Consider the following 27,947-nt stretch of genomic DNA (forward strand, 5'->3'; position numbering starts at 1 on the left):
ATAGGAGAAGAGAGGAAGAGAAACCGTCCCTGTTCCCAACAGTCACTTAGGAAGCAGCTGACAATTAACACTATTTATGGCTCAGAGTGTGGGCCCCCATTGTCTTCTACACTGTCTAAACACATCCCAAAACAATGACTCTTGCCCTGACTACCTTCTGTTATAACTTAAACCAGCACAAGAGGTACAAAAAGTACTAAAGGGGTGGAAATAAGAAACAATGCCTTAGCTTTCCAGCTCAGGCCCACTCATGTTTTTCAGTCACCACACTGCAGCAGCTCAGGTGCCTACAGCAGTCCCTCCATGACTTATATCTGGCTATCCACTGTTTGGATATTCTCCTTCTGGGAGGACTGCTACAGGCCTCAGGCTGAGGCCAGGCCCTGCAAAACAGAGAGAAAACTGCTCCTGGGGTCACAGACTTCAGGGCTCTGCCTCAGGGACAAGGGCAGTGACTTCCCCTCCTTCTAGGCAGTCTTGGACTGAGCTTTTAGGAATACACAAAACCAGGAGGGCAACTAAGTGGCAGCATATGTAATGCTACAGCTTGAGGAGAAACACACCTGAGTCATAGATTTGTGTTAATAAGCATTATTATGATGTTCCAAGGACCCTAACAGCACTGATTTTATTACACAATTAGCTAACATTAGTAACATTTGTTATATGATAATAGCAATGTGCCATGTAATTATTTCTCCTTTCACAGTGTTAGTTTGCTCTATTAGGTGAGTAAGAGTAGCTAGGAGCAAAAATACTATCTTGTACCAGGAAACAACACAGCCCTGTTAACTGTGGCAAAGCAGCACATCCGTTTGTGACAAACTCTGGGTCACAGCAGTAACAGCAACACAACATTTCCTCATACAATATTAAAGTGCCACTATCTGTAACCACAGTAATATAGTCCTAAAGACTGAGATGAAATTAATCCATGATTATGTCACAAATTTATATTCATGAGAAGTAAAATACAAGGTTTTGCTCCATAGAAAGTACATGAAAATACTCTGCATGACTAGTATCAGCACAACTGAATGCAATGTTTGAAGATACATTGTATGGATAAATCTGGGTCTGTACTACCATTGTAATCTTTATGTTTCCTAGTGAACACTCCCAACTGCCATAAGAATCAAGCTCTGAAGCAGAGGTTTCCTCACACAGCTAATAAGAGGCCCCTATTCTCTTTAAATGGAAATAAGTAGGATAAAGACAAGGGGCATAATAGAGTGGAATTAGCCAATTCAGAGCCACATTACTGAGGACTGTTAAAGAGAGAGCCCGAGTTTACCACCACAAATGCAGTTAAAGGCAGCCTTGCACATCACACTTGGCAGATACCTACGAAAAAGAACTCCCAAAAATACTAATTTAACTCTGCAAAAAACTTTTTCTGGCTGTAGTTGCAAGTTCTTCACTCTCATTTTCAAACCCTTTTATACCAAGTCAGCAAAAATAGTTTTTTAAAATCCAATCTAAGTCTCACACCAGATGTTTTCCCAAGCAACTGAGTAAGCTTATGGTTTCCAATACCCATTTTGCTCACTCAAGACCATCAAACCACAAGAGCACTGTTAAACCAGGACCTAGCTCTCAAAACTGTCAGAGGCCTATAAGAAATAACAGCCATTTTCTGCTGATTTTGTCTCTTGTCAAAATAAAAACAGGTGAGAGACCAGAGTATTTGAACGTTTCCTGGATGCCCTTTTTCTTAACTGTTGAGCAGTTGTGGGAAAGCCAGAAAAAGATTCCTGAAGTGGTTCAGTTGGCTTGAACTCCATGTAGGAAACTTATTGTGCCATTCATTTGGATTGCTAAATAATTCTCAGGGTGAGATTTTCAGCTTGGAAAGTGGCTATTTGGATTAAAAAAGAAATTAACGTCCTGGCACCTCCAAACCAAATGACAGCTACCATGATTTCCCCACAGCCAGAAGGACAGACATCAACTTCACCGATTCCTTCTTATTTGATAACTTTCTATGTCCTCCAGAATTTCTCAAGAATGATAAACAAAATGGCTTCACAAAAGAACAGCTGAAACAAACCCAATTCCAGTCTTTGGAGCAGCAGTTTACAGATGAGGTCACACAGCAATGGTCACTGGCAGTGCATTGATACAGACACCAAACACCCACACACAGGCCATGGGAAAACAAGGAAGGAATGGCAAGATGCAAGAACCAAAAACAAGGATGAAAGGACAGACAAGCAGGAAGTAAAATACAAAAATAGTCAAAGTAGCAGCATTATATTCTTATGGGTTCACTGAAGCAAAATACCTTACAAGCTTCCCACATCTCATGTTTCTCAACTTCCACTACTGTCAGTTGTGCAAGGAATAGGAATAAAACATTCCAGCTGAAAAGAAGAGCCAGACAATGAAATTCTAGAAGTCATAGAAAGCAGAAATCTACTAAACTTTCAGCCTGACATCACCCACACCTAAACACAAGAACTGTTCTCACTTCAGCTCTGGAGTTTACATAACCTTTTATTACCTCATTAGTCATTTTAACAATAACCATGCTATTTATGTCAACTAATAAAAGGTTTAACAAAGGTCTGACTGGGCCACATTAAAAAAAAAAAAAACCAAACCTAAACAAAATTTTAAAAACCCAAAACACCCCCCAAAAACCAGTAATAAATTCAAAGATACAGGGGAAATATGCATCTTCGCTAACTTTAACTAAGCAGTGTAGCAGATATTATCCTCATGCCGTGCACATCTCTGACATCCTGTTAAGGCTATGCAAAAAGAAAGTTGTACGACCTGGATGTTCAAACTGTTTTGTAGTTTAGCTAGCTTCTTATATTGTACTATTGTACTTACTTTAATTAAAATAGATACATTTGAAATAACCACAGCAACGTTTAAAGTTCAACTTCCTACATTTTTTCTAGGTAAGCACTGATGTTAAGGAAGCCGTTTTACAAAAAACAAGCAGTCTGTTTTACAGAACAACCAGTCTGGCCACAAGATATCCCTTTCTGCTCGTTTGCATAACGAATAGTAACTGTCACTTGGGATTATTAAAAATTAACTCTAATCCACTTCATTAGCGAAGAGATGTGGGTGAAAGCATTCTGGATCAAGGAGCTGTGACACTTTACCAAGTCTGGAGGGCTCAGAGCCCAGCAGTGCTCAGCTGCTCCTGGCTACGCTGCCCCAGCAGAATCCCCTGGCAGGGCGCAGGAAGGGAGCAGTCAGCTCCAGCAGCGCTAACTTCACGTGCCCTGCTACACACAGGGGCACAGGGGCTGTGGTTCGCTCCTTCCTGTCACAGCCAGGCGCCAACGCTGCCGCCTAACAAAAACCATCTCCCCCGACTGAACGGGCTGACAGACTGGAAACCAGTGATACGCCTCATCACGTTGCCATAAATTAACACCTGCTGAGAAGCAGAGCGGAAAGCAACGGCTTCAAGCAGAAGGGAGGGAAGAGAGCAGAATATGGCAGAGACACAGAGGGAGAGAAAAGGTTTCTTCCCGCTGCCGCTCAAGAGAAGGGCCGGGCAGACCCAGCCGAGCCCCGGCGCCGCTGCCCGCACCGCGCCCCGCACAAGCCCGCGGCCCGCGGAAGAACCTGGGATGCCTCCCTAACTTTTTTTTTTCAGGGCTGTGCGAGGTTGTGGCAGCGCTTCCAGAGCCAAGGGCAAGGCGATGGGCTCCGCGGGTCTGGCAGCGCTCCGCGCGGCCCCGGCACCGCCGGGCACGGCAGCCCGAGCGGGAGCCGAGCGCTCGGCAGCGGGTGACGGGGGCTCCCGTCACCGTTCGGTGTGCTGCAGCCTCGTCCCGCGCCCCCCGCCCGCGGGCACTTCCCGCAGGGGAGCAGGGGCCCGGCGGTGCCCGCGGGCGCTGCCGTGCCCGGCCGGGCCGCACTCACCCAGGCAGATGGCAGTGAGCGGCGCCAGCGCGCCCTGACGGAGCTCCGCGGCCGCTGCCTTCTCCATGGCGGGTCGCTGTCGCCTGCCCTTCAGCGCGGGGGGAACCGCGGCGGCTCCGCGCCCGCCGAGCCGCTACGCCGAGCCGCAGGAGTCGGCGGCGCCGCCGGCCCGCCGTGCCCCCGCCCGCCGGGGAGCCGGGAGAGGAGGCGGGAGAGGAGGCGGGAGAGCAGCGGGCGCCGGCCGCGGCCCCATGGCCGGGCCGCGCCGCCGCTCCGGGGCAGGTGGCGGAGAACAGAGCGCAGCGCCGCCGCCCCACGTGACAGGCCCGCCGAGCGGCTGCGGCGGCCGGGCCGGCGGCGAGGGGAGCGCGGCGGCGAGGGGAGCGCAGCGCCGCCCCGCTCCGCTCCGCGCCGCGCACACCTGCGGGGCCGCCGCCGGCGCCCGGGCGGAGCGCGGCCGGGGGCGGAAGGGACGGCCAGGGCCGCGCTTCCTGTCGGGCACGGCTGTCCCCGCTCCGGCCGCGGCCATGGCGCGGGCAGCCCGCGGGCGGGCCGGGGCCGCCCCGGTGCCGGGCGGTGCGCGGAGCTCCGGGCCCGCGCCCAGCGCCGCCGCGGGCCCGGCCGCGGCTGCCTCGGCCCGGCGCGGCGCCTTTCCCCGGCAGTTTCCTGCGGAGCTGCGCTGGGCCGGCTCCGCCGCAGCTCCCGCTGTGGTCGGGGACGGGCGCCCGCAGAAAAGCCTCCCCGGAGCCCGGCTGGCCTCAGAGCTCGCACGGGCGCTCCACCCGCACCAGGTGTTGGGGCCCGAGCCCTTCCAGCCCTGCGGACCCTGGGACGAGTCCTCTGGTCCCCAAACAGGTAACGTATCCACGGCTGGGCTGCCGGCTTGGATTACTGTGAACGACGTAACCCGTCCTCTCCCGCTGAAAATGGACAAAGCTTAATGTGATTACAAGCAGCAAGACGACAGCAGGAGTTAACTGGGAACTTGATGAAGGGAATTGCAAAACAGTGCAAGGGGCAGGTACCCCTGCTTAGGTTGCCCTAACAGCTCTACCTCACGTTTGCTGAACTTTTCCTTGTTTTCCCATTTGCAGATGCTGACATACTCCCCCTGAGAACCTGTACCAGTGCTTTAGGCCTTTTTATTACAACGATATAAAGTGTGGCTATGGTAGTGCATTGGGTTGAGATCCTTACCCTCGCTGAGCTACAGACCTGTGCCTTACCTTTTCCTTATCAACTCCTTTGTTGGAATTATTATAATTGTAATTCCCATTTGCCTATCACTCTGGCTCTTAATGAACGCCTGAGGATCAGTAGTATCATGTCGGGTGTGCCTGGAATGAGAGAAATGGATGTCACAGAAAATGGTAAGTGGATCAGTACGAAGTTTACCTGTAGATGAGAAGGCCCCACATTCAGCACAGCGGTGAGCTGTCTGTTCTGCAGATACAGCCTAATTCATATGTGTCTGTGCAATTCTAAATAGCATAATAAATCACACAACAATTTTTCACAACTAAACTCTTTGCAATCTAACTAGACAATTCTTAAACCTCTAATGGACCCATGATTGTAAAATCATTTCATCTGGGGATTTGAGCAGTAATTCTCAAATTATGGGTCTGTAAAAGCAATAATGGAATGTTTCATAAAAGAATTTTTCCTTGGTATGTCTATTATTGTAATTTAAAAAACATAAATAGCCACCTCTACATTCTGATTTAACCCTTTTTATGGTAATTATAGTAAATTGCATCTCTTATTTCCATTAAATAACACCCTTGCACCTCACCCAAACAGTGGACTCTATAGGACTGAAAGCAAAATGATGCATGCAGACTCTTTTAACAGATTGTGTCCATGCCACTATCTTGTCAAGATAAAATCCACTCAGTTTAGAATTATACTTTGATGCTCACATAGGACTAATTAAAAATTTTGACACCTAATTTTCGGTCACACACTTTCGTGTTCACATAAATAGATGTATATTTTAGGCAATTATATATGAAGGTACATATGTGTATGCTCTAGCATCTGCTGACCTAGGGAAATTAATTATCTCATCACAACATCCACCTTGAAAACACAACCAGCAGAACCCATCCTAGGTGCTCTACTTCAGGGTGATTTGCAGACTATTTTAAAATCACTTTAAAACAGTCACACCAAACTGAATCACTGCTCAAGCCAAGTGTCAAGCCTTCATATCCCATTCCAAAACATAATACAGAGATGGCTCTAGGAGTAAATGTTTTATATTATGTATGCTATAGGTATGCTCATTCATTTTAATGCTTTTGACAGAACTGGATCACAAAAAAGTCACATAACACCACCAAAATAAAGTTTTGATAAAGTTTTACTGATGCTACAGTTCTTAAAAATATGCAGTAGAAAAATGAAGACGTAGAATGATACAAAGATTATGGATTCTGTTAATATTAGTACTTAAAAACATTAAAATAACTTGGAACCTTAGTCTGTCCATGTGTGTAATACTTGTCTTATTGTGATTACATGTCATTTTATTACTTTATTCACATCAGTTTCCCCTGTATCTAGTTTTTGTAACTAATAAAAGCTTAGGTTTCTTTTACAAGCATGTCTAACTATGGATTAATTTGGTTGAGATTTCTTTAGACTAAGGCTATAATTTTATCAGTTCCACAAGCAATTTATATGCATTTATCTCCTTTTCAGCATGTATTAATTTCAATGCATATACAGATTTGTGCAGATCAGCAAGTCTGTGATCCCATATAATCACCACTGTTCTCTTTTGACAGCTGGCATTAAAGAAAAGTTGGGTAGAAAACATCAGAAAAATAATGTAAGACATTATTTGTCTCAGCCTCACACTGTTCATCTCTGGTTTTATTGCATCACTGCACAGCACTATCTAGCTGCATTTAATAAGGTTTACATTTAGTGACAACTACACTCTCCCTGAAAGAGAAGAAAATTCTCAAGGGTACTTTGCTGTACCAACTCTAACACTATTTCTGCCTTGATCCATTATAGATCATTACTAAACCTCACAGTGATCTATTTTCCTTCCTCTTCTTTAGGGATTTGTTATTCATGAATTTTGTGTAGAGCTGAAAAGCACTGTTATAATTCACATTCATTTTATAAAATGTGATGGGAATTAAATATGAGCATTTTGATATCACAGGGAGGCAAATACAAATTGTTTGATGGAGAAATACTGTAAGAACATCACCAATATATAGGCATTTTTCCAAAGAGAGTGCAAAGCTGTGATATTCCTCTATGACACTCTGAACATCCTATGAAATCCTGAGTTTGTATCAAGCAGACCAGATTATGAGCAGCAATTACATTAGGGTAATTGCTTGAAAAAGAAAATAAAATTATTCTCTCTTGAAAGGGTTCAGTTGTCTTTGTAACTGCTATCAAGGCAGCTGTAATAGCATATTAGGTTTTTTTTTATACTTGTAACTTAGCTCTCTTAACAAAACTGAAGGTCCACACAACCTCTCCATGAAGAAAATTATGTCTCATTTGTGTTTAATTATGTTACTAAAATCAGATTTTCGAAACATGCAGAATAATTACAGAGGAGAATTAGAATTGTCTGCATTTCAAATACTTACAGAAATAATTGGAGGGAGTTTATCAGGATTCCTTAACAAATTTTTTAAGCTGCACTTTATCAATAAGCTCCACTGGACAACAAATCATTGCAGACACCTGAAAGAAAAAGCCAGGCCACAACCAGCACTGCTTTATTTCTCTCTTCTTTGTGGCTTTCAATATTTTCAGTGTGATTGGGTTTTTGAAGTATAATCTCAAATTGCTGGTTTATGTCAGCAATTATGTCAGCTGTTTCAGGAGGCTGCCATCCACCACAGGCCAGCACACACACCCACACTCACACACACACACCCACACTCACACACACACTCTCACACTCACACACACTCATTCCCTGCAGCACAGGCACTCTGCAGTGTTCACAGGGACCCCGAGTTCCTACACACTGATTTCACCTGTGAAAGGCTATTTCAGCAGCACACCATACCTCCTACCTCCCTGGTGGCTTTAAATCACGATTTAAACTGCGGTGATGGGTTTTATTATCTACTCAGTAGAAAAGCACTGCAAGACAATAGTGAGACCCCAGATCTACTGAGATGCTAAACTGTTTTCTCTCTTCTGCCAGTTCCTTCTTATCTGCTGATGGCATGAGTTCGGATGATTTAGTTTAGTTCATAAATACTTTTGTGCTTTGGCTATATTAGGGGTTTACTCTCTCTGGTAGCTGGAGTCTTAAAGGATTTACTATTTTCCTTGACATACAAGATGTTTGGTAAATGAGGGCTAAAGTAACTCAAGAAGTTACCTTCTGCTTGTAAATGATAGAAGAGTAGTACCAAAATAAAGCTGAATCACATTTTAGGTGAATTAATGTGTTTTCAGATTCCCCTTTACCTGCAAGAATTCACAGAAATAACAGGCTCAGCGGGGCCTGAGGTTGTCTTTATCACTTTATTTCTTTTCTACAGAAGGAAATGGAACAAAGTATCAATACATTCTTAGTCAACATATACTAGCTGCATGAGTTACTCGACTTATTTTAGAATTTAAGTAGGAGATCAAACAGATTGGAATTAGAAGCATGAAAGCTCCTCTAACTCACACAATGAATGCACATTAAAGCTATCTATCTCCTAGGGAGAGAACAAATATCTTTGCTCAGAATAAATATTGTTACCAGAGAAGATGAAAATAGCCACCTGAGGTTGCTCAGCAATGTGCTCCCAGCCTCCAATTCTGTTAAAAAGAAAGAAAAAAAAATATAAATTAATTAAAGTGTTACATATAATCAGGCTCATCTAAAGTGGAGCATGCACAGAAAATCAAAACATAAATTAGGACTGTAGAGACACTTCAGTTCAGTGACTGGTTTGTGCTGTGGAGAAGGGTAGTGAACTACTGCAGTGCAGATGCAGAGGCTGCAGAGCAGCTCCCCTGTCACACCACCCTGTGGCATTCCCCCTGCCAGCCCCGAAAATGCTCTCTGGTGTAATGTCACCCATTAGCTGGGAACAATAATAATTTTTAGAGCTGTCTTTCATCCATTCTTACAACCAGGAAACTTGTGCAAAGACAAGTTAGCCAGAGCATGCTGTTCAGCACGCTGCCATCTGAGGAATGGTGCAGCAAGTAACTCAGAGCTGCTGCTCTGCCATTTCACCAGGAAGCCCTGGGTTAAAAATCACAGCAATACTGACAGAACAGTTCTGAACCACACTACAAGCACTGCAGCAATTCCACTGTAAACTGAATAATAGTTGCAGTCTATACTACACAGTCTACTTATTATAGACTGCCATTTTACTTGCACCCAATTACCAGTTGAACAGGAAAAGCACAGTAGAGGGTAAGGATAACCAGGCTTCTCCTGTTTCATCAACAAATATATATTTTTTTTATTTCCTACTACTTGTGTTACCAATAACAAAAATTAAGCATCTCTGGCTAGTCTTCCTTAAAATTTGGCCTAGATACTTCCTTAAAGGTTTTATTTGGTCCTAGAAGATGCAATTTGTATTTCACCTGTCTCAGGGGTTGTCACTAAGACTGATGTATGGCTTTGTTTCCATTATTTGTCTACTATAGTTATATTTTTAAAGTTCCAATGGTATGGTTTTGAGCATAAATTTCTCTTACACTCATTCTCATGAAGTGTGCACTTCTTATCACTGCAATACCCTATATAGTTTTAAAAGTCCTAATGATTTTAAAGTATGAAAGTATCCTTGGAATCAACTAGAATAATGATTACTGACAATTTAGAACTGACAATTTAGAACATCTTCTCGATGTTCTCATATATATATATATATATTATATATATGTTCATAGCACAGTGGTTTTTGTGTTCAAAAAAGAGCAAATGACACCTTATTTCCTAAAGTTCTTCTTAACATGAGTAGACTGATAACAGCAAGAATTTGGAACTGTGCCTCAGTGAAACTGTTCCACAGAGAGAGTGAAAAAGGATATAAGTTGTAATATAAGGAAATAAATAGGAAATAAAAGTAAATAAAAGGAAAGACAATGTATTAGGATATCAGGACAATAATCTGTTTAGCTAATTTCACTAAAAGATAAAATAAGTTTAAAGCACGTTTAAAAGATAGGAAAAAAAACAAGTTTAAAAAAGCAAGTTTAAGAGATAAAATAAGTTTAAAGAAGAAATGCCAACCTGTGCTAAAGTGTGGATGTCTGATCTTTACACAGGCTGTGAGCCAGCACCTACCAGGAAGAGGACACAGAACATCTCAAGTCCATCACTACTAAGTCATGAGGTGGATTTCCATGGCACAAAATGCTCTGCTCTCTTTGGTTTGTCCACTGGATCAACAAGCACTTGTCTTCCTGGATCCTCAGGGATCCTGCCAGATACTGACAGTTACAGCTAGAATGGTACAAAACTGGTGGCATGTCATCAAGCTAGGGATAGGAAATTATACCTGCCCTGAAGATGTAATGTTTTCATATCTGTTCCATACTGCCTAGGCTGTTTTAATTATTGCACATTGTATAAAATTTCTAAAAGTAAAATTCATCTGAAGTGTACAAGTGAAATCTGATTAATATAAAACACAGTAATGTTTTCACAAATCAGCATACTAATTCAGACCACAGTACAGAGAGGAGAAAAAAAGGATAATCATAAACCATGGAACAAAACTGCTGTCAAGAGATTTGTAGAATAATCAAAGTTACTTCAACATTCAATGGAGTTTAAAACCATGAAAAGTCAGATTTTCTTATGCATAATGAAAACCCTGTAATCCAATATATCCTTTAACTATGACACAGTCTGTGCAGCAGAAGCATGAAAATAAAAGGAGAGCCTGTGATAAATGGTTTGAAGAACAAGAAAGGAAAATAATTTAAACAACTGAAGAATGAGTGAACAAGACTGGCAGCCCTGTGGATTCATACACACATGGGCTGTAAGTATGCCTAGAGAGAAGGAAAGGAAAGAAAAAAGACAGTGAGTATGAGGCTAATCAGTGATTTAGATGATCAAAACTGTTTTAAGAGCACATTGGTACTTGTTTTGACAAAGCTTTAACCGTACATATTGTTAGGATCCAACATCATCTGCAACCCCTATGCCTGAGGCAGTGAGATATTTGTCAAAAACTGAAAGACAATAGTGAGAAAATTTCTGCCTGTGCACTTCCATGTTTGTGAAGGTTGAGTCATCTGAGATCCCCTTTCATACTCATCAGTGGGGCTCCCCTGAGCTGACATCCATTCCTTTATCCCCCAGGACAGCAGTGTGGCTGCACCACAACTCCCCAGGAGGGCATCCCCTCCCAGGGCATCCAAGTGGCTGTCAAACATTCCAGCTATTTCCTCTGTTGAAGGTAAAGGTGCCAGATAGGGCAGCCAACTAGATTAAGGAAAAATATTATTTTAATGAAAATTAGGAAATAAAATCAAAGAGAACTGAAGTAAAACCACTTAGGATAGTATCCACAAGTGCCTGTAGTGGCACATGAACAGGACTGTTGCAAAAAGGTACCTACTTAAAATCAGAATTACATGAAGGTAATTATAACTTTTCTAAATAAATAATTTCTGTACAGAGTTCTCACTCGGGGAAATCTCAGACCAAATCATATTTCAGAGTGTATAGGGGAGAATCCTACAGCAGGCAACAATAATAAAATCAATTTATGCATGCGTTGCTCCACATGTTGCTCTATATTTATATATTACACATTTATGAATTCTTTTAAACAGGAAGCAATCAAGCTGATAGAACCATTGGGGTCACAAATCCTAAATTAAAAGTAGCTAACAGAAAAGTTCTTTGATCTTGTACATATTTGAGAGGTCTAAAGGGTAACACAGTGTACATAGCACAGAAAATCCCATGATCCCCAGATTGGTGTATACATCTACAGCACTCAGGTTCAAATACCCTTCATTAGGGCACTTCTTCCCATGGCAGCATAGTGATTGTTTTGTCCATGTCAGGGGATGCACTGCAAAGACAGTTTTAAAACGTATTTGAATAAAATACCCAAGTATAAATTTATACTTAAATTTGTATTCACATTGTCAGACTCAGAGACTTTTGGAATGTTTATAGATTTTTCAGTTACTATCTCACACAACCAGTTGTTTTGGGAGTTAACTGTAATTAGCTTTTATGAATCTATCATTATTCACAGACCCTCTTGGAAAAAATGAACAAAACTATGTGTATGCATTTGTTTTGTTGACTACCAAAAATATGGCAGCTCACATATAATTGTCATGTAACTCAGGAAAACCTACTCCTTTTAGACTATTGCTTTACTATAGTAATTTGCTTTCAGAAATGACAGTAATTACAACAATTGTTGTTTTTTAATCTTACTTATTCCATGCTCTTCTGCTCTAACTATGAAAAAATAGGAGTAGTTCTGTCCAGCAAAATGGCATTGTACTAGTTTGAACAAAGATAGTGATTCAAAGAGATAATATTTAATACCATTATTTCATTAGCCAACCTGGCATTGATCCTTTTCCACGACCACAGGTGCAGCAATCATAAATCCAACTCATCCTGACTCCCCTACTGTAAAGATCTGGTGTATAGTGATAAGTTAATTTGTTCTCAGTCTTACATTTGCTGAACATAAGGGCAAAGCAGTGTCCATTGATTACAATGACACAGAAGGGAAAATCACAAGGGTTTCCTACTTCTCAAAAGCTAGCCACACTAGCAAATATTTAACTGTCAATTAATGCCAAGCAATTTTAAATATTTCATCCTGTGTCTATACATCTACTAAAAGTACATTAATCCAGTTGGAAACATAAATATTCATTGCAGTGCCCACATTTAGCTTGGCACCAATCTCACTGTTTATGCTGGTAATTTACTTGATGCATCCCAGCACAGAAGGGCTCAGATTTCTGCAAAGCCTCTCAAGGGCACAAAAAGTTAACACAAAACCCATCAGTGATATGTAAATCTTGATGTGCAAGCATTCACCATCTTAATATTTCCACAATGTAACTTTGTTTCAGAAATATTTGTATTTACTATGTAACATATGCTCCTCTTCCTTATGGGCAATTTTCACTCCCATGGTCATTACTAATACCATTCCTGAAGTTCTGCACAGGGAAGAGCAGATGCAGAGCAAATATGGGGATCAATTTCAGATTGTACAGTACCAGCCAAGAGCTCTGCAGCCACAGGAGCTGTGATCACTGCCAGGCAGGCCTAAAACCAATAGTGCCAAAGCAGCCCCAAATCTATTTTTATGCTCTCCTACGGGCCCCACATTTAGAGCTGCTGAAATGCAGAAACCAGCAGCAGCTGCACAATCAGTTTATGTGAAAACATTTGGAAACTATTAAGTCAGAGATTCAACAGGACAACATCAAAAGAAGTGACTAAGTCTTTCCCTTACTGCCATGTGACACTGAATTTGGACCACAAGATCTAAACAACAGTGTTACAGTGTTATGGAGCTAAATGATGCCTTAGGTTTTAGCACCTCTTTTGAGAGATGTGACATCTCATGACAGCCTTGGGCTCTAATAATTCCAAATTTGTGTTTGCAACTACTAATTCATTAACTCTCCCTTAATCTTCTGGTTTTGCTTCCACAGACCACAGGCAGAGAGAATGGCAGAAGAAATCACAAATGACATCATGAGAATCAATATTAAGGAGCACAATGAAGTTCACCCTGTTCTTAGAAGGGCAGCAGGTTCTGGCTGTGGCAAACAAGGCAGTTTATTCATTTTAACCAGGTGTCCCAAGCCAACTGTTCACCCAGTGCTTTCATTTTCAAAGACATTAGTCAAAGAACTGCAGACCAGAGACCTGCAGGTCTTTTCAGCTGGTTGGAGTCAAGAAGTAAACGTCTTGAGGGTTTGTTTTTTTTTTATTCAATATGCAAACTTTAGAACTCAGCCAGTATAGATAATATGGAATAAGGATTGAGTTTGTTTTGCTTTAAGGGTAGGGAAATAATAGGGTATTGGTACCCGGATCAATTAAGATTGTGCATCAATACATATTTATTACATAAAGATAACTCAAACTACCTTGAGAAGCACATAATAAAAGAGCATAACCCATAAGAAGGAAAAAAAATGAGTGATTCTGTTCTGCCTGAAAATGACATGCAAATTAAAATGTTAATTTAAAGAAAATTTAAGTCTAGTATTGAAAAGAATAGCCACTCAGGGCTGGCCAAACAGGCCTGAGTTAGCATGTTATTTGACAATTTTTGTTACTGACATTAAGTATTTATTTTAATAGAGAAGCACTATATATAGTATAATTAATCAGAAATAAACATGCAGAGTTAATTGAATAGTTTATATTAGTAATTGTTTCAAATATTAAGCCATACTGATAGTAATTAGGGACACTATAATAAATTATTTCTGAGCTATGGCCCTCTAGCATGTTCATTCAGCAAGATGTGTCAAATTAAATAATATGTATAAATGGTCATATTACTTGCTCTTATGATAGTTACAACTCTTATGATATTTTTAACTATAATTTTATCACTGGACAAAAAGAGAGAAATATTTATGTTGTATATAGTATACATACTAAAAACCACATTTGTTTAAAAAAATGTCTACAAACAATACCTGTTCAACCCTTACATCATTTTTTAAATGCCGAAATTCAGACAATTTCAAACTATTTCTCATGTTAAATTATTAACAAGGGTTTTTTCAGAAAAAGCCATCACTCAACAGTTTCCATAGACAACAAACAGTTAATTATAGGGGCTAATTATGTTTAGTCATTTGTAAGTAAAGAATAACCATAAATACTACAGGAGATAAGGACAGACCTTGTTGTTTTGATGGCATTGCACAGTTAACAGCACAGGAAAGAATCTACCCACACAGCTTGAATTGATTCATTTTTTCCTCCCTTCAATATGAATCAGATTCTTTATTGCTTTTTTATTGAATGAAAACCTCACTATGGCACAGTCAGTGGGAGTTTTGCCATCGACGTCAAGTCACTGCTTGACTACCTCTCCAAATAATATTAAAAATAACCTTGTCTATTTAAACCTTAATCATAGCTTAACTACAGTTTTCTGAAAGAAAGAAAATTCCTGTTGCAAAACCACAAAAGACAGATGCCTCCCCCAGGTGTTATCTTTCAAATGATGTAAAAGAGAGAAGCTGCTGGCTTTCCAGTAGTTGCAGAATGCATGGAAACATGCATGCATGCCTTACAGTATGTGAAACTGAGCTTCCCACAAGCCCTCACACATGTATGCCCACACAATCTGGGAAATGTCACATCTCCAGGATTAGAAAAAAGCCCTGAACCTGCAAGAGTTGTTGTGCTCTAGGTCCCCAATCTGTCTGCACCTCTCAACTTTTATCATAATGAAAGAGATGTACAGAGACTGCAGAGAGACCATAGCCATTAATAAATGCCTTCAAAATATACTAAATTTAAACTTATTTGTGGATTGAAATGGTCTTTGGCCAAACAGGAATGTTACATGTAGGAGGCTCTATGTCATGGTTTAGGAATGATTTAGTGTTCCCAATGAAACAGCCCAGACCACGTGCCATTCCCTCACTTCTCCCTCCCCATGCAGGGGGACAGAGAGGAGAATTGCAGGCATAGAAAAATCATGAGTTGGAATAAGAATTATTTACTAGAAAGAGCAATGAAATGGGGAAATGAGCAGTAACAAGAACACAAATAAGAGCATTGACAAAACAGAAGAACTATTCACACGCAGTCGCTTACCATGCAGCACCTTGTGCCACCCAACCACACACTCCAGAAAACCAGAGAGACACAACACCACTGCAGATGGTGTGAGGTGGTACTGGACAACTCCAGGGTCCTGGCCATGCCCCTCCTGGCTGCTGCAAAACTTAAGCCATCCTGGCTGGAACCAGGACATTTTCTACAGCGTCTACATCATGCTCAGATGCTACACCTTCCAACTCTATGTGTGTGTGTGTGTGTGTGTGTGTGTGTGTGTGTGTGTGCAGTTAAATACTTACATGCATATGTATGTGGAGGGGGAAGAAAGAGGGAGGGAGAGAGAGACACGTGTCCTGTCTGGTGGTTGCACCAGGAGCTCACAACTGGGAGCAATCCATGCTCACTGTCCTTGGTGGTAATGGCACACAGTGACAGTGTCATTCAGCAACCAGTATTATACAATTCAACATTACAAACTGCTGTCACCCAAAAATCAAATCCCCTCGAGGTGAATATGCTGTTTCCCCACCCCTCTTCATCACCCACCAAGTGCACCCAGGTTCTTGAGCAAAAGCAATCCCATACACGGGTTTGCCTTTGCCTGAGGCAGGACAAATCCACGCTGCCTTCCCTGGCACATTTCTCACATGCATCACAGGGACTTTATCCCCTGCTGAGGCACGTGGAGCTTTGGACTGAGCAGGGCCAGCTCCACTGGCAGAGCCTCTAGTGAAAACTCACCAGGTGGCCTCTGCTGAATGTGGGTCCCAGTGTCCAAGGTCCCAGCCCACTGCTCAGTGTGGTTTTGAACAGCCCACGGCAGCGTTCCCCTTTGCCAGAGGTGGGTCTGTGACAGGAGTATGAAACACCCAGCCAGGCCTGGGCTCTCTGGCCAGGGTGTCCATGAGTCCATTTCAGAAATGAGTCCTACTGCCTGACTCAGCTCTTTCTGGGGTGCCATGTCACCCCAGGATTGTTTTTCAAGGACTGTGTCTCAGGCAGTGGTGTGAGGCAAAGGATTAATCTCCAGCCCCCCAGTGGTGTTTCCACCATTGTCAGCACGCAGAGCTTGCCTTGGTGGCTCTGGCAGGAGCAGGGTGCCATCAATTTGCCAAGGATGCCATCCATTTGCCAGGCCTCCCCTTATTTATATTTGCACCACTGTCCCTCACACCACAGAGGCTTTTCCCCTTTGGCCCTGCGTGACTGCAGTGCACGTTTCAATCATGGATAATCTGGGAGATGGAGTTTGTGGCTAAAGGCACCCCTCGATCACAAACCCCTCTGGATGTTGCATCTTTTCCCCGATGACCTGAGGTGTCATGGGCCCACCAAGCCAGAGGTAACTCAGCCTCACCAGCCCAGATCCACCTGAGCCCTTTAACCTGGCAGCCCAATCCACCTGTGTGCTGCTGTGATGTCCTGCAGCAGCCCTGCAGGAAGGGCTCTGACAGCCGTGTTCCCTACCCAGCACTGGTGCTCTGCCACAGCTCAGCAGCCCTGCTGGGTTTCCCCTCTGCTGCCAAATGCTCTTTTCCCACCAGTCCAGCCACCCCCACTGGGCATTTGCCACCACCCCAAGCCAGTGTAGAGGCAGTTTTGGCCACTTCTCTCTTTCAGCCATCTCCAAGGCCATCTGGAGGCTTTCAGCTCTGCAACCTGACTTGATCCACCTCATCCCTCAAGAGCTTTTGTGGCTCATGGTGTAGGATTCCATGCAGCAGCTTTCCATTTTCAGTTATGTCTGTGGCACAGCAGTGAAGAGAGCGCATCGCTTCTCCTTTTCTGCTGGCTGAGTACATGGTGGGGCCTCCTCAGCACATCACCTTCTCCTCCTCTTATGATGCTAATCTGAAATGTTCACCTTCAGGCCAGTTCCTGGCAACTCTCAAGATCCCTGGGCAATTGGGGTTTCCTATTCAAGGTTGCTGTGTGGTCAGAGCCATCCACTCACTGCACACGGCATCAGGGCCAGGATGTGTGGAAGGGTCTTCTCTGAAGATCAGCCCAGCACTGGCACTCAGGATGCCAGAGGAGCTGTGCTGTAGCTTTAGGATGAGTCAGGGTACGGGGCTGGAGCCTGGGAACCCGGGGCAGGCTCTGTGCAAACCTCTCACTCCGGCTGCTCTGGCAGCACAACTGGGACACTACATCATTCCTTTTGTTGGATTTGGTTTTTTGCTGGTTTGAAGCAAGAAGTTTTTCTCCTTTCCTTCCCCAGCCTGGAGACTGTACCAGGAATCCTCGCAGTGGCTTTTTTGGTTTTGTGCTTTTTTTTCTTCTCGGCCTGTCTGGGGAGCGGGTGGAGGGCCACCCAAAACCAATCTCAGAGAAGCTGAACCAGCAGGAGGAAGCACAGTAAAACCCAGCAGTCAGCTTCGCCTGCTGTGGGGCAGAGACTATCACCAGAAAAGTTCCATCTGTTCTGTCCTCACAGCTCTGCGAGCTCCTGTTCCTCCCGTCCCCTCAGACCGAGGGGGCAGCTGCCATCTTTGCCTCTCGGCCACACAGCACAGTGGGGATGGGCTGCAAGGTTAAATTTTTTTTTTTTCCCTGTGATTTGTGGGCATCTTGCTTTGATAATAAATGGTTTTACTTTTTTTTTCACTTTCATCCATGGGTATTCATTCCTCTTGTTGGCAAAAGGGGATTATTGGAGCCCTGCTTTTTAGAGGAAACACTCATTCCAGGGCGTTTTCTCCTAAAACTTGTCTCTAAACTGAGACACCCCTCTCTCTTGAGCAGGGGGTGCTTGCTCCCAATACCAGGGACTGGTCTGTACTGGCAGGACATGGGACACTTCCTTAAATTGCTGGACACACTTGGACAGTTTTCACAGCTGAGACACAGGCCCATAGGAAAAGAGAAACTTCATCTCGCTGGAGGTGGGTAACCAAATTATCCACTGTTGGTTCTCCTTCTGTCCACACCATCACTGCCAGTGAGCTGGCATATGGCAATGGTGCAGTCTATGGGAACTCTATGCCACAGTATAGAAACTATATGCTACATGAGCTATACACTTCATCTGGATCTATAGGGGACTGCTTGTTATTTGAATCCCTATAGGCTACTTCCCTGTTGGAACAAAAGTAGAACTGTAAACTGAAAATAAACTGAAGTGTAATGGCTTCACCATCTAAAAAATACAAATACAGATTGCCAAGATAAACATAGACATCTAAAATGCAATAAGTGAAAACACCTGTACAAAGACAAAATTCTGCACATAAGCCAAGCACAGTTAATGAAAAAACATTTTTCAAAGAGGTCTAAGAACACCTCCATAACCCATCAGTCCCACAGAACCTAATATTTTGTGGCTATGGATTTCAGCATTGTGGATAAAAAAAAATTCTATTTTTCTGCAGGAAGGCACACAACTTGCAATTTATTAGCTAGCTACGCTTCCTGCTTGAACAAACTTGTGTGTCATTATGAACCAAAATACAGTCAAGCATTCAAAAATTCTTTCTTTTAATCTGGTGTACTTATGAGCTAGGCTCCCTGGAGAATGGAGCAGCACAGGTCCTAAAGAACCTAAATTGCTCAGTATTGCTCTCTTTCCTCCTGGCCTCTGTTGCAATTTTTGTCTTTTAAGTGACAATAAGGGATATCTACCATATCTATCTCCAAGTTCACAGGCCAGTTTCATCTCTGTAAACAGCTAGGCTGCAAACACCAATAACAAAATGCATCAGGGACTTGTCTGCTGGGTGATGGAGGCAAGTCACTTTTTTCTCAGTAAGACATTCTGATGTCATTGCTTACTTTGTGACAACAAACAATGAAAACCTTAAAACAAGTCTACAAGCAACAGGTATAAGTTCTGCAAATTGCTTACAAATTAAACCATTCATATCAATATTTTCTACAAGCAGCAAAGGAGTAACAGGGAAATGTCTTTGTTTTCCAATATGCAGACTGTGGTATCCCAAACAGTTCTCCCCCTCCCTCTCCCCCAAAATTCAGAGCTGACACTGTGGCAAATCCTTCCAGGATAGAGACATCACATTATACAGCCATGACACCATGGAGCTGGACATGCCTATGAAGAATGACACATCACAGCAGAGCACGTCAGGAAAGACCAAAAAGCAGTCCTACAAACTGGGGTTAACAGCCAGCGTGGCTTCACTTGATGTTTTTGTCAAATGTTTTCACCCAAATCTTTATGAATAATGTGCAGGCAGCAATGCCAGCTCCCAGGCAAACTGGAGATATTTTCCCCCAAGCCTGTAGTCAGTGTTGCAATAAACAGCCACTAAACATTTGGCAGCCTCTAACTTCCCTTCTTTAGGCAACTGCCACTTTGATAAAAGATATCTCCAATAAGCAAATCTGCCTGCAGGAGTCACTTCACTTTTCCCTATTCACAGACATGGAGGAATGAAAAATTAAATTTGATCAGGTCTGTATTTGAAAGTTCAAAACCCTGAGCTGGAAATGACCAGAGGCTGGCAGGGTATTCTGGCAAAATATTGCTGCCTGTTTGCCCTGTGCTTCTGTTCTGCCCTAGACATGTGCTGTTGGCCATGGTTATTAGAGAGGACACTGGGCCAGATACACTGTCAGTCTGATTCAATATGAGTCTAGCTATTTTCTTATGCTAAGTAATACTTAACCATTATTGTGGTAAGTTCTGGATACAATTTCACAAAGCAAGCTGGCTATGAAATGCCTAAGAAAATTATTAATCACATCAGCACAGGAGTTAAAGATCTTCTGCAGCAATTCTGGCTCTTCAAAAATTCTTTAAATTTCCAGATACTGGCTTTCTATTTCACCACTTCATATTTTTATATAAATACTAAGCCATTCTTCCATAGCAGCTTGATAGAATGCCAGGAGCTGATTCTCAAGAAGAGATTAGTTTCATGTTTCTAATTCAACTATTAATCAATAACAGATACAGATCACATTCTGGCAACTGTCTAGGGTAAAAACTTATTAAAATTATACCTATCAGGATAAGTTAAATTTATTCACTACAGATCCTTAGAGATACTGCATAGGCTGTGATTAAGTCAAATAAAGTATGGCAATATATAATATTTTTCCATCACCTTATGTGCAACTTATTTATTGTGTTCACACAGTATGTCAGTTAGACACCAAAAGAGAAAACCTGCAGCAGCAGCTGCTAACTTTGAAAACAAAGTTAGAATCTAAGTTGACACATTTCAAAATTTAATTTCTGGGCCTTAAAAGTAATTTGGCTCAATCCAAAACTCTATAAAGCACTTTAGTTCTCCTATTGAAAAAATAAATATTCTCATTAAAACACATTTTCCAGTGATGCAGCCGCTGTTAGACAACAAGAGGAAACGTGTAGGCAGGCAGATTCCTTGCTCCTCTCTCATCTCAATAAATTTGCCACCATTAGGATAAATCATGAGAAGCTGCAAGAACACAAAATTCTCTTCAAATTACATACATTAAAAGATCTTTTATTTATTGTTCCCAAGTTAATTTGTAAGGCTTTCATGAAAGACTGGAATTATAATATTTTCTATTACAGATGGAAGATGTTTTATTGGACTAATTCAAGACTTCACTTTCAACTCGTAAGACATGAAAGTGTCACATGAAAACCAATAAGCAGATACTGGTGAGTTCTTTTGCTATGTATTTTGAGTGTCTGGCATTTAAACCAAGTCAAAGGCAGGCATCATAAAAATAGCCACCAAATACATAAAGGTAACATAGTTGATTATATAAATTGTGCTTTTCTAAGCTGAAAATCTTTTTGCTGAGCTTGAGACTGCACTGTATGGTTGACATGAGGCTCTGGTCACAGATGATGCATGAACAATCCAGAACCTCCTGACTTCTTCATGAATTTGTATTTTGTGTATTTTGTCTTTGCCCACAGAAGCTAGAAAATTAAGGAAAACATGCACAATTATTAAGAAAACATAGAGCAATTTAGGAACAATTCCAGAAAATAATGGTTAAATTACCTATGTGTGATATCCAGAGATTACTCAAACAATTACTGCTGAAGAACTTATACCATTAACTTATACCAATCACAAATTTTCAAATGCAGTTGGATTTGCTCTTCCTGCTCAAATAATTTAACAGTTTTCTTGCTATTTGCAATTATATGATTATTTGGTTCCACCTTAATATGATTTCAAAGATTCATTATAGCTCTAAACTGTAGAACACTGTGTGCTTTGTGGATAAAAAAGACCAAAGAACAGTTAACAATTCTAGGGATTTGTGTCTGTCATACAGATTGGTCAGGGGAATATGCGAGTGCCTGTGAAATCCTTTTACAAAACGCTTTTGTTTATCATACTTGAAAAGATTCCCTGTCTTTACTAGGTGTTAATTTCAAAGAATCACAGAATCAATTAGGTTGTAAGAGATCTCTGGGGTCATTTCATCAAGCTTTGGACCAAACACCACCTTGTCAACCAGACCAGAGCACTGAGAGTCACGTCCAGCTGGTCCCTGAACACTCTCAGAGATGGTGGCTCCCCCACCTCCCAGGGCAGGGCCTTCCAAGGTTTAAGAACCCTTTCTATGAAGGAATTCCTCCTGATGTCCAAGTTAACCTTCCTGGCGTAGCTTAAGCCTGTGCCCCCTTGTCCTGTCCCTGGTTGTCTGTGAGGAGAGCCCAGTCCCCATTCACTACAGCCTCCTGTCAGGGTGGTGTAGAGTGAAATGTTCCCCCTGGGCCTCCTTTGCTCAAGACTGAGCCCTCCCCAGCTCCCTTAGTTCTCTCACACACTTCCCATCAGAGATCCTCCAGACCCTTAATCAACTTTCTCTTCTCTGGACTTCCTCCAGCACCTCAGTGTCCTTCTGGAATTGAGGGGCCAGAAAGGGACATGGCCCTCGAGGTGTGGCCTCAGCGGTGCCCAGCACAGAAGCACAGTCACTGCCCTGGTCCTGCTGGCTGCACTATTGCTGATACAGGCCAGGTGCCACTGGCCTCTTGCCCACCTGGGCACGCCTGGGCTCAGGTTCAGCCATTGTCAAACAGCTTCCCAGCCACTCTTTCCACACCTGGGAGCTGCAGGGGGTAAGTGTGGCCAAAGTGTACAACCAGGCACTTGGTCCTGCTTGACCTCATGCCAGTGGTCTCAGCCCATGGATCCAGCCTGTCCAGGGCCCTCTGCAGCCTTCCTGCCCTCCAGCAGCTCCATCCTCTGACCCAGCTTGGCGTCATCCATGGATACACTCAATTCCCTCATCCACATCATCAATAAAGATATTAAACAGCACTGCCCCCAATACTGAGCGCTGGAGGACTCCAGTACTGACCAGCTGCCAACTGGATTTAACTCCATCCACCACCACTCTGTTGGCCAGGCCATCAGCCAGTTTTTAACCAAGTGAAATGCACCTGTGCAAGCCATGAGCTGCCAGCTTCTCCAGGAGAATGCTGTGAGAGCATCAAAGGCTTTGCTGAAGTCCAGGCAGACACATCCACAGCCTTTCTCTCATCTATTGGCAGGTCCCTTGGTCATACAAGAAGATCAGATTGGTCAGGAAGGACTTGCCCTTCCTAAACCTGTGCCAGCCATTTCTGATCCCCTGGCCTGCTGTAGGTTCTGTGTGATGGCACTCAGGATGATCTGTTCCATAATATTGCCGGGCACCAAGGTCAGGCTGACAGGTCTGGAGTTTCCCAGATTGTCCTTCCAGCTATTCTGTTGGATTGGCATCACATTGGCACCTCCAGTCCCCGAGGACCTGCCTGGTGAGCCAGAACTGGTAGATAATGGAGAGCATTTTAAGCTTCCATTTGAAGGAGGCAGTTGTAATGGAAACATAAATTGGGTATTCACCCTACTTTCTTACAGACTGTGGCCATTTGGTTTACATTTGGCATCAATAAATGTTACAATTGGAAAGATTCTAAAGTGTTTCTTAAATACTCATAACCTACATATTACACTTAACCCTTCTCAGGTAATGCCAATCATATATTGATATCATAATCACACACCTTCATGTAAAATGTTGCAATATTTTGAGAGATTAAAGTATTTTGTCAGAAAAATACTGATCTGTAAAAACATGTATTACATATATTTCTGTGGATAAACATAAAATAATCTTAACAGTTAATAAACACCTTCAACAAGAAGCCTAAAACAGTCCTACATGCTAAATTTTTCAATGAAATACCCTATTTAATAATTTCAAAAGTTTTATTTGCAAGTTGTTTTTCTGCCTCATCAATGAGATGAAGTGAGTCAGAGCCCTTTTCTCAGAAACAGTCTAAATGCATCTGTGAATGCTGCCAGCATTATTGGAAAGGCTTGGTCCCAGCATGACCTGACCTCACTGAGGAGAAAAACAAAAACATGATTTTAATAACATTGATTTTATCTGAGAGCTCAGAGTGCTTCATGCTACATTCATTAACTCTCCCAGCAACTCTGTGAGAGCAGTATTATGGTAATTTTGCAGATGGCAAAAGAGATGCAAAGTTAAGAGCAGTGTGTGCAGAGCCAAAGAGCAGCTGAGGGACAAGGACAGGTCTCAGGATGCACTGGGCTACTCTGCCCAGGTGCTCTTGCTCATTGGAAATTAAATAGGTCGTGGCCGAGTGTATATGGATTTCAAATACAACCTTGCAAATACCAGTAGCATAAGGGCCAGGGGGCCTATAAGCACAACATGCTGTATTTTAGAGCAGTTGATAATATAATTATATACAGAGTACAGCTGCTTTACCTTTCTGGATGGTGATGTGATGACAAAACATTTGGGTGAGAGGTGGGAGAAGCAAGCTTTTCCAGCTCACATTAAAAACAAAAAAGCAAATATTTATGCAAAGACAGCTGTTACTGCCTGCTACCTGGCACACCACATATAAGCTTTAATGCAATTTTAACAACATTCACGAATTTGTTACTACAATTCTACTTTAGAGTTAAGCAGCCTTCTTCTTGTCTATTCCCACATATAAATGCAAAAGAAAAAAAAAATCACCATAAACACTGAACATATACATTTAGCTTAAGAGTTAGTGATTTGTTCAGCAAATTGTTTACCTTAAAAAACTTTGAAGAAAGTCAAATGATAAACAGTACCAAATCTTTTGGGCATGATTAGTATTTAGATGTTTTAAGAGAGGTTTTTCTAATCAAATGCATTAAAGCACTTTACACAATCCCCATTGGTGAGTATTTTCCTTGGGTTGTTTCCCCTACTCTCATCTTAGGAACTAAATATTACAAGAAGGAGGACACCTGAAGCCTTAATCCTGGGGAAAAAGAAAAAAAATTGTCAGGGAAGTTTTACTGAGGTTGGCTGCATTGACTGAATAGTCCAGTTGCCCACTTTGGCAAAGAAACTGAGTGATGTAGTGCTCAGCCAAAATTAAGTCCCAGTTCAATAAGCATAGACTCCCATTTCCAAATTGAAATCTGCCCATATTTCCCATTTCAGGATACTCAAAAAACCTAGCCTTTTTGAAGAAAATTGAATTTTGCCATTCATTAGACAGCACTTACCCTTCCTCCTCACAATATGCACACAGGTAATGTAAAACATTGGAAAAATTAATGAAGAAAGCAGATGGACTTACACCTTTTTAGGCTGACATATTGCAGTTTGAAAGGATCCTTCTCCCCTCCAAGGAAAAGATTGGTAACAAATCCTGGAAATAACTGCACACTGAGATGTTGCTACAGCAGAACAGGCACAGTGAAGTGAGTGTCACATTTCCTATTAGTGTTGATTGCTAAATAGGAAATACAGCAAATTGCTCAGCCCAGCAGGCCCTTCAACCACACAGTTCCTGGGCAGTCAGGAAAAGCTCAGTGCTCAGATTTCATAAAAACATATTTAAAACATCCAAGGTTGAGCCAAAACAAGCAACTGTATGATGTTTTTATATATCCTTCAATCTAGGCAAGAAAATATGACTCGGTTCACTCAATTTATTTAAATATTGTCTTATAGGGTTAATTCCTGTGTAGGTATATAGATCAACGTTGAAATTTGGGGATTTCAGAAGGTGGGGCTTTACAGAAGCTGGAGCTACATATTTGACTAATGCATAAAACCATAGTCTTGCAAAAATCGGGTCTGATTCAGATTCTGATTTTGCCCTTCTTCAAATATTTTCATAGAATCTGCTGGACTGGAAGGGATCCGTCAGGATTATTGACTTTTGTCCCTGCAAAGACACCCCAACAATCCCACCCTGTGCCAGAGAGGATTGGCGAAACACTTCTTGAGCTGTGACAGGGTTGGAGCTGTGACCACTTTCCTGGGGAGGCTGCTCCAGTGCCTGGCCACCTTCTGGGGGAAAAATCCTGATAGCCATCCTAAACTTCTCCTGATTCAGCTTCATGCTGCTTCCTCAGGTCCTGTCCCTGGGCACAGAGCAGAGGTTGGTACTTGCTGTGCTGCCCCTTGGGAGGATGCTGGAGACCCCAGTGAGGTCTGACCTCATCTATACAAATGCCTAGAACTCTTTATATTGGTGATTGCCATCTACAAGGCAAAAGAACAGAACCTGGCTGGAAACTAGCAGAGGAACAGCAGGTAGAAATAGTCAAAGCAAAGGAAGCCCAAGTAATCTCTCTCCTGTGTAAGAGGTGAGAACAAGTCTGTTTCATTGGCTGAATTCACTGCAGCTTCTTTTCCCAAATTGTCCTTAATTTTCACATTCCAGTTGTCTAGTTCTTGTTTTCTTTTGGATAATATCAATCTATGGGAGGTTAGTCTGAAGCTACTTCTAATTTTTAAAAAATATATCACAGTTTGCAATTATGACATATCAAATACTATCTAGCCTACATTTTTACAGTGAGTGCTACTCAAACAAAGATTCCTACAGGTAAATATAACCAAAATGTTCATCCTGGACATTAAGCCTTATACATTACATTTGAGCCTACCAACAACTGTGATTTGGGTGCTGATCTGAGTCCTAAAACCTCTGACCCCCAAATGTGGCTGTCAATCCATTTACTCCCATCACTGCTGTGTGAGTGCAAAAAAACCACATGAAGGATATGGTTGCTAGGCTGGAACTTGTACTAATGGCTCTTAAGCCATCTTTAAGTTTAGGGATGGATTCTGCCTTTCTTAGAATAACACAAATTTGGAATATTTTTGCTGAACCTAATTCCCAAGCCTAACAGAGCAAGGTTTGGCTTTTGATTTTTCAAGAATTCTAAAAAAAGCCCTTTGTCCTTCTGCTGTGTCACGAATGTTGTGGTGGCACAGAGTACTTAGTGCAATTCTCACTTGGAAAAGCCAGACTTAATGTGACAGTAGCAGGTAAGAGGCGAAATGCAGGTCTCAGTGCTGATGGACAACAAAAAACCTCAGCAGCAACCTCGGAGTCAGCAGGAACTCCAGCAAGAGAACCAGGCAATAACAGCTTTGTTTACCCTTGGGGCTACTGAAGATGTGGCAATTAGGAGAAAAAATCGTGAGAGGCATTTTCCTGACTCAGTGTGAAAAAACACTCCTGGAAAACAGCTTCCCCATAAAGCAAAGAGGAGACAGCCTGAATGTCCAGCTGCCGGCTGGTTCTGTGTGTCCGTGTTAACACACACACCCACTGCTCACCCACAGGGGTTGAATTTACACACACACCCACCAGGCCGTTGTGTTTACACACACATCCACCCGGCTGTTATATTTACACACACACCCACCACTCACCCAGCAGTCTGCTTGTATTTACACACACACACACCATTCTTTGTTGTATTTACACACACACACCACTCTGTTTGTTGCATTTACACACACACCCCACACTGTTTGCTGTATTTACACACACACACCCCGCTCTGTTTGTTGTATTTACACAACCACCACACTGTTTGCTGTATTTACACACACACACCCTGCTCTGTTGTATTTACACACACACCCCGCTCTGTTTGTTGCACTCACACACACCCTGCTCTGTTTGTTGTATTTACACACACCCCGCTCTGTTTGTTGCACTCACACACACACCCTGCTCTGTTGTATTTACACACACACCTCGCTCTGTTTGTTGCACTCACATACGCACACCCCGCTCTGTTTGTTGCACTCACACACAGACCCCCCGCTCTGTTTGTTGTATTTACACACACCCCGCTCTGTTTGTTGCACTCACACACACACACCCCGCTCTGTTTGTTGCACTCACACACAGACCCCCGCTCTGTTTGTTGCACTCACACACACACCCCGCTCTGTTTGTTGCACACACACACTCACACACACACACACCTCACACCCACGGGGCCGTTCCCCGTCCCGGCCGGTAAAACGGGGCGGGCACTAAAAAGGCGCGCTGCGGCGC

General features: G+C 42.6%; 1 protein-coding gene and 1 long non-coding RNA gene across 3 annotated transcripts in view; one reads left to right on the top strand and one right to left on the bottom strand.

Annotated features, from left to right (window-relative positions):
• The window catches only part of LRP3 (LDL receptor related protein 3), a 30,870-nt gene extending 26,819 nt beyond the window's left edge, over positions 1 to 4,051 (bottom strand). Inside the window, exons 1-2 of one of the 2 annotated variants that reach the window (XM_077786266.1) lie at positions 3,892 to 3,998; positions 2,285 to 2,363 (exon numbers count right to left, since the gene is read on the bottom strand). Coding sequence is in view for 1 of the 2 variants with exons in the window: in XM_077786265.1 (XP_077642391.1) it covers positions 3,892 to 3,958 (67 nt within the window). In the remaining variant the exon portion in view is untranslated. Of the gene's footprint in view, positions 1 to 2,284; positions 2,364 to 3,891 lie in introns of both variants that reach the window. The other variant, XM_077786265.1, reaches the window with a different exon arrangement.
• Positions 4,052 to 4,528: 477 nt separating this feature from the next.
• Positions 4,529 to 11,627, top strand: LOC110481925 (uncharacterized). Its single transcript, XR_002467345.2, has 3 exons — positions 4,529 to 4,746; positions 4,986 to 5,261; positions 10,168 to 11,627. It is a non-coding gene; the product is annotated as an uncharacterized LOC110481925 (long non-coding RNA).
• The last annotated feature ends 16,320 nt before the right edge of the window (positions 11,628 to 27,947 follow it).

Source organism: Lonchura striata, chromosome 13 (assembly GCF_046129695.1).
Source record: "Lonchura striata isolate bLonStr1 chromosome 13, bLonStr1.mat, whole genome shotgun sequence".
Taxonomy (NCBI): domain Eukaryota; kingdom Metazoa; phylum Chordata; class Aves; order Passeriformes; family Estrildidae; genus Lonchura; species Lonchura striata.